This window comes from Larimichthys crocea, chromosome III (genome assembly GCF_000972845.2).
Source record: "Larimichthys crocea isolate SSNF chromosome III, L_crocea_2.0, whole genome shotgun sequence".
In the NCBI taxonomy this organism is placed as follows: Eukaryota; Metazoa; Chordata; class Actinopteri; family Sciaenidae; genus Larimichthys; species Larimichthys crocea.
In genome coordinates, this window is record NC_040013.1 from 8,034,747 (window position 1) to 8,046,977 (window position 12,231).

At 41.7% G+C, this 12,231-nt stretch overlaps 1 protein-coding gene across 4 annotated transcripts in view; it reads left to right on the forward strand.

Annotated features, from left to right (window-relative positions):
• Positions 1-12,231, forward strand: part of adgra3 (adhesion G protein-coupled receptor A3) — a 124,575-nt gene that overhangs the window by 101,772 nt on the left and 10,572 nt on the right. For all 4 annotated transcript variants that reach the window (XM_027277600.1, XM_027277601.1, XM_027277598.1 and 1 more), the window contains 2 exons: positions 4,254-4,325; positions 9,437-9,508. In XM_027277600.1, coding sequence (XP_027133401.1) covers positions 4,254-4,325; positions 9,437-9,508 — 144 coding nt within the window. The remainder of the gene's footprint in view (positions 1-4,253; positions 4,326-9,436; positions 9,509-12,231) is intronic.

Sequence of the window (12,231 nt, forward strand, 5' to 3'; positions counted from 1 at the left end):
TTGGATCTTAAAAAAAACCCAAGATGCATCAGTTTGGAATGCGTTATGAGTCCATACATCAATCATCTCTTGTGTTTATCCTACCCAACATTAAAAGGCTACTATGCTGTGAGCCTTTTTGAAGCGTTTGTGTAACTAGACCACAGGTGGCTGCTGTCATGCATGTCCTAAGAGGATTTATTTTTGTTGCTTTCCGGGCCAACCACTGGTCTAAAGGAATGCCCCTGTGCTTTCCATAGCACTTCTCCAGTGTTTGCAGAAGAAAGCAAAATCCCAAAAGCGAGGCACTGACAGCTGCACATTTAGTCAATTCGCAGCCTTTCATTTCACAGACCTGTCGGGCTTTGACTTTGCCAGGTTGCCTCAAGTCTCGTTTAATCCCAGACAAGCACTTCAGTTTAGTGCGTAGACATGAGCTAAGGCTGCGCATTGCCTTCTCGTCTGTGTTAATTTTACTGCTTTATCTGCTTTTATCCTGGTGTTTGCATGGTGGATCAATTTTCCATTCAGGCAGAGCGCTATAAGGTGAATACCTCGCTGTAATGTCTTGGCGTATCCATTGCGGAAAGCAGATATTGCAAAGCCCTTCTGTATGACTTACAAGAACGAAGGGGCAAAAGCAGCTTGTATGACAAATTCTCTAACACAAGTCAATCCCCTTAAATGACTTGATATTAGCTTAGTTACATGTATAACAGAAATCCTAGCCTTTGGTACCCATTCTCAAAATAAATCCAAAAACTGGAGTGCAATCTTCATACTTGGATCGTTTATGGAACAAGAAAGTGTTGGATAACCGCAAAGAATTACCTTGGCAAGTCATAGCACCTCAGCCATTGGACCAATTCCCTTTTCCACCTGAGCTGAGGCCCACTTTTCCATCCACTACATTCAGGGGAAGTCACTCTAGAAGGGTTTTTATGAGCTCAATTGCAGACTGAAACCTATTTGAAAACCCGTTGAAGAGTTACAGTCCTCCGCTCATGGGAGTTCTTTGTTTAAAAGCCTCCTGAGCATAAAGAAAGTGTTGAGAGACCATCAGTCGGCTTTGTCCTTAAAACACTACATGCCTGTGAGGGGAGTGCGTAATGGCTGGCCAGTTTTAGCCCTTCTCTGGATCTGCCTACAGCCAGAGGTGTATTCTTTCCAAGGTGTGTTTTCTCAAGTAAAAAAAGAGCCCAGGACTACCTTCAATAGTGTCATATTTATACACTTAGAAGGCAAGATGAAATCTAGGCCAATGTATTTGATATCACTTTTACTTGGAGTAGAAAATCTGGTTTCAGAGAAATTTTCCGCAAATGTTGTTTAGATTTATAGCATCCGTATCAGCAGACAGGATGTGAGATTTGGTCGGATCCCCCTGGAGCTTGTTCCTGGCTTGAGCTCAATCAGGTGTTATCTATGCATCGTGATAAGGGTGACTCCCCTCCTCCATCGTTTGAGGCCTAGCCTGAAGAAATTCCACAGACACTTCTTTCGTCTGAAGACCTCAGGCCGATGTCCAGAGACAGACAGCAAGGAAGCAGACGGCGTAGTTACAGACGTCTTGAGGCCGGTGGAGATGCTGGTGGTTAAATGGCCATAATTACCATACAGATTTGAGGCTTTGCTATGTGTTTACTGCTTGTACAGTCAGCAGTGGTATTTCTTTTTTTTCACCAGCGCAAGTGTAAAGAAGACACAATTCTGCAGTGGAGGAGTTTCCAACATACCAAAATCACACTCCTGTCATGAGGAAATAGGAGGGACAAAGCTAGTGAAGGAAGGAGGGTAAAACGTGCAAAGAAGGGAGGGATGGAAACAGGGCTCATGACTCTCAGGAGAACTCTCTTTGACAGATTTATTTTGACGACCTGTAGAGTCACAAGGCTAGAAATGTGTATTTATGCAGCCAGACTTGATTAATTCGCATGACGTGTTGTTCATTCATTCAATTCATAAACTATTCTGTAAATCTAATTACGCAACTTTCCGTGAACATAAAAGGCCTGCTACTTAGTGTCAGTGTTGTTGAGGATTTACGCGTGACCACTGGCAAACGTCTTAATGATTTTCCTTTCACCATATTACAAAATGTATCCGTGTTCTCCCCGCTGTGTGCATCATATCAAAAGAAAGGGCGATTGTCTGAATTAAAGTTGACAATTATGAAGGTTGTATGCTTGGCAGCACCTAAAAGTTATTCAGTGTCGTCCTGGATCATATTCTTTATTTGTGTTAATTTACTTAAATTACAATATAGTGGTGTCATCCATAGATTATGGCTATTTTAATTCTTTACACATGACATCTGTTGCATGTCTTTCTAGATTCCTCCTCTCTTGCTCCACCAATATTTTCCCCCGTTAAAGGGTTTTTGTGGAGAGTTTTTCTCATCTGAATCGAGGGCTGTATGCCGTAGAGATCGTAAAGCCCCTCGAGGCAAATTTTCGATTTGCGTTAATGGACTACATAAATAAAATGTACTTGACTTGATTCGACTACAAATTGGCACCCGAGCGAAAGAGTCACTAACTCAGACGAACATTATGAGCTTCCCCAAACTGCCATTAACTGCAGTTGTATTGTTTTGTAAAGTGTTTTTCTGCTCTCCCTCTAAATTATGTGGATTGAGTGCCACATTCCTAAATTCACACAGGCCTCATGTTAAATGCATCCCATTGGTATGCTAACTATTCTTCTATATAAATGAGGCTTTTGTGACCACAATCTTGGGAGGCCCGGCATCTCTGCCTATATCATCAAATCATGTGTACACAGGCAGTGATAGAATTCGCAGCCTTTTTTACATCACCGTGTTTTAACATCTGCCATTTCAGCATTCGGAGGCCTGCGAAACACAGGAACTGTTTGTGTGCGCACTCTCTCTGAGCGGCAGGGAGCCAAGTAGCAAATCTCCAATGAGTCTCCACTGTCCAACCCTGTAATAAAACAACCCCTCAACACCCCATAATGACTCCAATCTGGCCTTGGGTTGTGGGTGCCACTAGCATGTATGTCACCCACCACATCCCCTCCTTGCTGGCCAGAAACATATGCTAACCACAAGTCCCTGCTTGGGTTTTCTGCTGGGAGTTAACAGTGCTATTGATTTTCGCAGTCCCTGTGGGAGTAGTTTGGGAGAAAGACTGGAACTCTCTGAGACTTGGGCAAAGAAAGTGGAGCTTAACTTTGCAGGTTTTAATGCAGTGAATCAGCCTGTGGTATGCATGGGGAATAAACTAGGTTAATAAAAACGGGTTTATTGCCCAGGGAGGAAGCAATCAAGAATTCACACTTGGACTTGAACATTTTCTCAAGCTCACTTTTATTTCTGTGGTGATAAAAGTTAAAAACGATGACAGATTGTCTCATATAACAGAACGTGTACCTGTTGCATAGATATGTAGAGAATACCTCAGATCACTACTTATTACTTGCTTTTTTTGGCCTCATGTCACTTTGCAGTTAATCCAGTGTTAACTGCCGGTAGGATTGGTCGTTTCTCTTCACGTGACACGGCTTTTTTCTACTATGTAGGCTAAAATGTTGCATTATTTGCATGACATTTGAAGGCACCGTTTCTGGATACAGACGTGTGCATTTCACCGTAACATTTTTGATACCTTCATAGTATTATATAGAACCTAAACCTGCTTTATAATGAAAAATGGAAATCTGACTTTTCACAGTATGGGATCTTTAAATGTGCTGGTGACTGGAAAACATCTGTGAGTGTATCACCAGTGAGTCATTGCTGCTGCAGATCGTATTATGATGTGTTTACCTGTTAAACTTAAATGAAATATGACTCTTGGTCTCATGTTGGTGACCTGCCTGCCTCAACAACACTCTGATGCTACCAATTTAGCACGAAAGACACGACTGAAGTTTACGTTGTTTTCTTCAGATCTCTTCATGGCTGCAGGGAACGTTCTGTGACTGGAAGCTCAGAGTGTCTAGAGGACAGAGTGAGACTTAATATTGTTATCTGTCAACAAGTAGTACTGTTCCACTCTTGAGACCAAAAGACACCAGATCTCTTGGAATCCACTCTCACAATTTCATTAACAAATTTCGTGTTGATCTTTTGAGTGCCGTGGCTTGGTGCCGACAGGAACTATTTAGCTTCAATAACATGAATTTCGGAACATTTCCTTGTGTAATAAAAGACAGAGATTGTACCATTGTGGCCGTTATTCATAATGTACAGTCAGTTTCAATTGTACTTTTCTGTTTCTTTGCATTTATACGTATTCTTCTCTCCACAGAATTTTGAACAACAACAAGATTCAAGAACTCAGAAATGGATCATTCTTTGGATTGTCAACTTTGGAAAAATTGTAAGTATTATTGTTATTTTCATTTCTGCTGATGATTTGCATGGGAATTAATGTATATGTGTTTACAACCATGTATAAACATTGTCTTTTCTAGTGTCTACTGTACATTTCGAGATAAAACATACCTAGTGTTACCTCAATAAAAGAAACACTAAAATGTTAGTAAGAGCTTTAAAAATAATGTCTTCCATCTTGCAGAGCATAGATATTGTATCTGTATATATCTTCACAATGGTGGCGCCTCACAATATTTCACATTATATCTACCAGTGCATTAGCAGGAACCATCCATCACTCCACAAGTGAAGCTTGGGTTTGTGGAGTCAGAGGTTTGTAAAACTCACATTGGCCTCGTGCCAGTGGAACATCCAGGTCATAGAAAATGAGTAGGCGTCCGCACAGCACTTAGTCTCAGTCAAGAATATCAGTCAATGGTGGAGGACTGGAGATGGTACTAGAAAAGGCTAATTATAGGTATAGCCCCAAGGGTTGGTTGTTGTCTGCCTGGTGACATACTCTCGACATACAGCTGCTGTGGTATTCTGGGGACGGGGCCCATTTTAGAGGAGTAACATGCAACCTTGTTGCTTCCCCCAAGATACAGTAATTCTAGAATATAACAGAGGCTGTAAAGTCTGTGTGCTTTATCTTGAAGGAGAATCTTTTTGAGAGAAGAAACTGTGGCAAAGCAATGAACGTAGAAGGAAATTGGTTCGGGGGTTGGAATGAAGACATTTATTGGTATAGTCGTGTATGTTCTCTGAGATTCATTGGACAACGGAGACACGGTGTTCATCCCATGTGACTCTGACTTTGGAGATTGGAATGTCATCACCCGTGTTTCCTTCCTACAAAGATTTCAAGAAAATGGCTCTGGGCCTGCACATACGGGCCACGGGTGATTTATCACTCCGGAATGGTTTCATGCAGATAAAATAACCAGACCATTAATGGCCGTGCTTTTACCCAGGGCTACAATAACACATGACTGCATTGATAAAGAATTCTAAGGCCATGTTTCCCCTGTCGCTCTCCTCGGTCTGGGACCAGAAATATAGAAGGTATATGAGGCCATATGGACGCCATTAATCCTAGTGATCGCTTTAGAAAGAAGGTTAAGTTCATATATGCCCCCACTTGTCTGATATAATTGATCTTTGATTGACAGAAAACCAACAGACGTCCTGTTTTCTGGACCTTACATCTATATTTTTGCAAAAGTCTCCAGGCTTAAAGACATGTTTTGCCATGCAACTTTCGTTCTCCTTGGACCCAGCTTGCAGCTACGCTTGTAAAGTGTGATTTTGTACATTACCAGTATAAAGAACCTGCGGTATTTCCCCCTCCTTTTCATCTCCTGGTCGTAATTTGTTGTGTGAAATTGTCTGGCACAATTTTTCTCAAGTTGACTCCCATTTTAAAGAGACATTTATCTGCTAAGATTGTTTATAGATTTGCAGGAATCTTCTCTGTGGGCTCGTGAATTGGGTCAGATGTTTTTAGTGCTCAGGCCTTGAGGATAAACAGGAGGCTGTGTACTGAATGTGTAAAAAAAAAAAAAGAAGGAAGCTTTGATCTTTCTTCACCAAGGAAGCCTTAAAGGCACTTATGTGCTTTGTCTGTGAATGGCTAGTCGATTTGGTTGTAAAGTCTGTTCTGCCTGTCGTTGCATCAATCCGCAGGCAAGTTTACCTCCAAAAGCAGCTCCCATTGTGCCTCGCAGAGCCCAGCCCACTCCTGTCCACCCTCGACCAGTGAAGCGAGATCACTAGATGGCTTGCTTGCTTTTGTCATTGTAATGAGGCCAAGCCAAGGCCAGAGGTGTCAGCAGTACGATTCCCAAACACGCTCTGCATGCTGAAGCCTCTCCCTCCGTGAAATGTCCCTATACACCCCCGCCCCTCCTACCGCCAATCCCACTCCCTTTTCCTCCCCAAACTCCTCAAAGTGGGTCTGAATCCATCTTGCCTTCTACCCCCTCCCTCCTCCTGCCTTCACAGCTTCTTTTTTTATGTCCACAAAGAAACTCTCCCTCATTTGGACTGCCTATATGCAGTCGTGAAGACTGAGACAGCAGCTGGCTGTGAGTGCCAGAGGAGGGGTAGAGAATCGATTACGCCTATCCCGGCTCTCTGTGTGAAATTGCAAAGTAACTGTGGAGACCACTGTGTTTTGTCAGGGCCAAAGGTGCCCCTACTTGGAAATAAGCCACACAGAACCCCATTATCACTCTCCTCATAGACATAGGAGCCAAGCTAGGCGACCGTCACATGCTAATTCCTGACTAAATCCGCTGCTGTGGAGGAATGCTTATTGTGGAAAAACAGAGCGAGGATAACAGCTCTAGTGTGCAGTGTTTTTCTGAAGAATCCATTGTTGTCCATTCAGGAATGGCACAATGCTTGTGGAAATAGGTATGTAAGCTAAGATACGCCTAAATATAAAGTTAGTTTGAAGTGCATATTGCAATACTCTTTTGTTTAGTGCACACAAAGCTTTCATTTGCAAGACTATGTAACTTTTTTAAACACAGTATTTTTTTATTTTTTTAAACAAATGAAATGTTGAAGTTTATTTTGAAACAAATCAAAATGCACCCTCGCTCAGTTCAATACACTCAGTAATTTTGTCGGTACAACCTTACTTGGACTGGTATGACCAGAAGCCTATTTACAAACTTTATATCCAGCAAATATTGCTGTGTAAGTGACTTTAATGAGTTACTTATTGGACTTAATGCCTCTTTTATACTAGTGCTACGGTTACACTGTGTTAAATAACATTTTAAAAACATTCAAGTGTTTTTTTGTTGTTTTTTTTGCAAATGAATGAATATACCATACCTCACCAGGAGACATATTTGTTTGTAGTTTTCTGCTTGTAGTCCCATTCTGTTCTTAATCAGGTCACAGGTGACATTACTTTTAATTAATTAAATTTAATTCAATTGCTACTCTTAGTACTTTGGCATGCTGCTATTTTTTTTATAATACTTCATGCATCTAGCTCAGGTTTACTAACATGATCTAATATTAGACACCGACAGCTCGCAGGCTGTAGCAGCGAAATCACTCAATGTATTGAACTATGTAAGGGTGCTTCTGAAACGAGTGTTTTGTTTTGGACAGGAAGAGGATAGTACTTCTTTATTAGAAGTTACATGGTTCATGCATGAAGCTCATCATCATTTGTTTCTAACTGGAGGCTTTCTAACACATCGTTGTTCTCTGCTCAGAAGAAATCTCAGTGTCATGCCAGGAAGCCTTCATATGTATATAGTGTACAGAAAATTACGCCAAAAACAAACTTCAGTTAATCTTTACTCCATGTCACATGAGTTTTCATATTATTATAAATAACACCATTGGAAGGCTGTGTGTGTGTGTGTGCCCCCTTGAAATGGCCGCAGCTACAAAACCACCCTTTTGGTTTGGGACCGGTTCAAGAACAGTGCTGGAACACATTAAGAAATATTCAGCCAGCTATTTCAATTTGAGCATGTCGAGGAAAAACCTGGCATTTTTTTCTCTGCAAATAGATTTCAAAGGTGCCAGATCATGTGTGGTCAGCGGCCTTGGGAATCTGAAGTGCAGTTATGGGTGGTTAAGCATGGGCTGGTTCCCTCTGACTCCCCATATTTTATCCACCAGTATTAGAATATCAGAGAGCTGCAGTGTTCTTTCTCTGTCATTAGTATTAGTGGTTACCCAACATGACTGATAACCTGTGCTGTGAAGACCACCTGGAGATATCGAAAGAAGCATCTTCAGATATTTATCCTAATATCAGAACCTTAAAACAACAAAACTTACTAACTGCATTCAAACTTTGAATACAAGGGATGTAATATACAGTGTCAGAACACCAACATATTAGTGACATTGCTTTCTGTTATTTGTTTAAACCTGATTTTTGTGACTTGCACATCTGACCAGTGAGTCAAACTTTTTTTTTTCTTGAGTCATCATTCTGAACTTGGCTGACGATGTTTGTGTTTCCTGCTTTACCTCAGCTGTAACAACTGCAACTACAAGCCGAGTTTACATGAAAAATAAATTAGCTCCAGCAACAAGCAAATTAGTAGACTCAACACGGACGTTTTTAAACACCTAACACACACACTCCCAAAACTGCTTGGAAGAATATTTTTCAGTTCTTTGTCCTGCAGTCTCATTTTTCTTTCAACACTCCTGCGCAGAGAAGCCGAGTCTGCAAGCTCACATCAAAAGCTTTAACAAGCAATAGATTTTTTTGTCTGTGACTTATCTATGACCACCTACCCACCTTCAGATGACAGGCCCCTCAACATCAAACGGGCAGAGTTAGCCAGAGGCCCTTTGTGTGGGTTCAGGTGGCGACTAGTCCCGGCCCTCCACTGCACTGTAATGAGTGACTCGGCAGTGCCAGTGCAGGTGAGCACCGCAGGAATTCCGTGACCGCAAGTCTTTGAACCTCAGGAGAGAGGGAGGGAGGGAGGTGGGGAGTCTAAATGTGTGTGTGTGTGTCAGCATCGGTGTGTGTGTGAAAGCAAGAGAGCAACTGTGAGGGTCAGTTTACCGCTACTGTGTTGTAACGATCAGTGGGCGAGGCTGGCAGAGGTCTGGGTGTTCCAGTTGGGTAGAAAAAGAAATGCACGCTTGTGCAAAATCTGGTCGGCTCTGCGTATTGTAACCATATTATTATGGGCGTGAGTGAATTTGTATCATTATGTTCTAAGGATGGTAATCCAAGTCCTTTTCTTGCCACACTTACCTCCTTGCCATGTTGACGCTTGCATAACTGAAATTTTCATTTCAAGTCCAGCGACTTTAAGTGGTTTTCTCGTAATGAGAATATTTACAGATCAGCAGAACAGAATCACATCGTTTGTATCCTATAACATGCTATTTTGCATGGTTGCCAAAATACAAAATACAAAATATCATTAAACATCTCAAAATACAAAGATATCGAATGAAGTATCCTAGAAGAAAAACACAAACACTCACATTTGGCCAGTTGGAACAAGTTAAATCTTTGACATTTTTGTGTCTAAAAATTATTTTTATTGCTGTTTTGAATTGCTCGTGACTTTAAATTCTCAACTTTTTTTCTTCTTTTTATTTCTACAGGGAGCTGCGGAGTAACATGATCAGTCGCATTGAACCAGGCGCTTTCCTCGGATTGCCAGCGCTCAAAAGACTGTGAGTAGTGGAGCTTCTGCAGCCTCGCTGTCTCTTTTAATGTGGTTTCTGCACGTGTGTGTGTGTGTGTGTGTGTGTGTGTGTGTGTGTGTGTGTGTGTGTGTGTGTGTGTGTGTGTGTGTGTGTGTACTCTACATTCACACATTTAGCCCCTCTGGGATTTCACTGAGGTGTTCTTTTATAATTGCAACCAAAAGATTTTTTTTTCTTTTTTTTAAAAGCAGTTTGCAGTGTTGGCTTTAATTATTTGCCATGTGCGAATAGTGGTTGAATGAATAGTCACAGTTCTTGTTCAATGTGTCTTCTGTTAAACCTTTTGTCATTTTGAAGTGTGGTTGAAGCCATTTCTTTTTGATATTTTATGTTGCTAGGATGGTTTGTGTTTTTGAAAGATTTTATAAATTCCGTAACGGTCTGGGCTGTGTTATTTTTCATTACGTTCAGTCAAAGACTGCTTCACTTGCTTTTCAGCTTTGACTCTCATCACATATATTGTGTTTTAAAGCAGCTGCTGTTTTGTATGTCTATGCAATGTACTGTGCGTGTTCTAGCAGGTCTAGAGTGTATCCAGTGTCCATAAGGGAGCATGGTCAGGCAGCAGTCTATTTCTACAGTCTTGTTTTGTCTGGCCCGCTGCCAGAGACCACCGCAGACAGCATGAGGCTTTATACGCTTTCACAAACTTTACAAAAAAAAAAAAAGGAGGCTATCTAAATGTGTGTGGGTGGTGTCCACGGATATCTTGATGATCATTTCTGATATGCAGAAAACACATAAAGCTAGAGCCCATCTGGGATATGTGGTGTGTGCGTGTGGGAGGTCGGAAACTATGTGCTTAACCGTATAGTTGTGTGTTTCCCTTTGTGTGTGTGTGTGTGTGTGTGTGTGTGTGAGAGCAAGAACACAGCGTGAATTGGAATCATCAGACAGTACCTGTCCGTTGCCAACACAAACTTGAGCTTGGCTGCCGCTGCGGAGCAATAAGAGCGAGACAGGAAGGCAGTCAGCTCCTTGGCTCAGACCTGGCCTTCCCCCCACCCTCCCCCGAACCCCCTCCCCCCCCTTCATCATCAATGCATATTCATGCCACACTCAGATGGATCCATGTTCGTCTATATGTCTTGTGCATTTCAAAATCTCTACCCCACACACACACAAGCTATTCATAAAGACTTTCCTCATCTCCGCAGAGAGATCTAAAAACCTCACGCGGGTTGTTCCAGAGTACAGTTTGGTTTTTGCCCGAGGGCAACAAAGTTTAATTGGCCCCCACCACCCGTCTCACGTAATTTCAAAGGGTTAGTTGTCACTCACTCGACTGTGAAAGGGAGGGAGCGCAGAAAAAGGAGAGGACAAGCAAAGGAGATGACGAGGTAGTTCTGGACCCTGGGAATGTAAACACAGAAGCCCTACATCAAGAGTTGGATCCACTGCTACACATCCACCCTACTTTTCCCCCCTAGTCTTTGGAAAATTGGAGTGAAGTTACTTTACACAAAGAAGTAGTTTTTACAAGCAATTATGTCATATTTATTTGGCAAATCTTTGGCACGGCTTTCTCTACCTTTCACTTTGACTCTGCTCTAGCCAGCCTTTTGATTTCCCTCCATCTGTGTGCCTACCTCCCACGTATCGCCTAATTAGATTTTTTCTTATTTCAAGGCGTGCCGTTTGGAGGGGCCTAATTATCTTATGTGTCTTGTCACAAAGTAGTGACTGGATATTTAAAAAGAAGAGAAAAGTTTGGATAATAAAGGTTCTACACATGAGACTTTAGTCAAAGGGTTGTCGTACTTACAGCTGTAATAAGTTTGTGAGTCAGATGTTTATTCCAGCTTGGAAAATATGGATTTGTTAGTGTTTGGGAAACAATTTCACTTTTTACGTTACCTCTGTGTTACGCAATAGCTGTTGTTTCCTCTTAAGTTTCTGGTGTCAGCCGAGACTGTTAAGAATAACGACAACATGAAGCGAGCTACGAAAAAGCTCAGTTTTCTTTTTAGTAGCACACATCTCCTAAAGCAATCTCCACTGTAAATGTTCTGCTCACACTGACCCCCCCCAACCACGATCACAGTGCATGGAACCATGTGACCTCATGGAATAATCTCATATCCACTAATGAAACAAGTCAGACTAGATGGAAGAATGTAAACACAGATGCCATGGGGGAATATAATTAAAGCACGATACAGCCTGATCATGTGTAATACATTCGCGTCACATCGCGGTCGGTGGCGCATCAAAGGGAGAAGTCAAACACTGAAACCGTAAATCAAAACCTACATCCTAAGGCCCCCGTTAACCCCTTTGTGTCGACCATAAATCCAGCTGTTCTCAGTCCTTTTTAAGTAGCTGTTGAACAAGGCACTCGCATCATGTCCGTACTTTAAGTGGATACATTTGAAAATGTCAGTTTCAGCATCTAAGGATTTCCACTGTGGGGTTTAAAGTTCACCGTCTAAACTGAAACAAAACGAACAAGAAAAATCTAAAAACCCTGCCTTCCCTGTCAAAATGTCAGTTTTCAGTGGTCAAAGTTGTTGATAGAAATTGAAAACTGAGAAAAAACATACACCTATTTATGGTCCACGAGGTTGGGAATAGGCTTGGCATTAAAGCATTGTAAAAGAAACCCAACTATTCCATGGATTTCTAGAATAGCGTGTCAAGTTAAAACCGGGGTGTGCAGATGAGAAGACTGGCAAATAAAAACTCTCAAT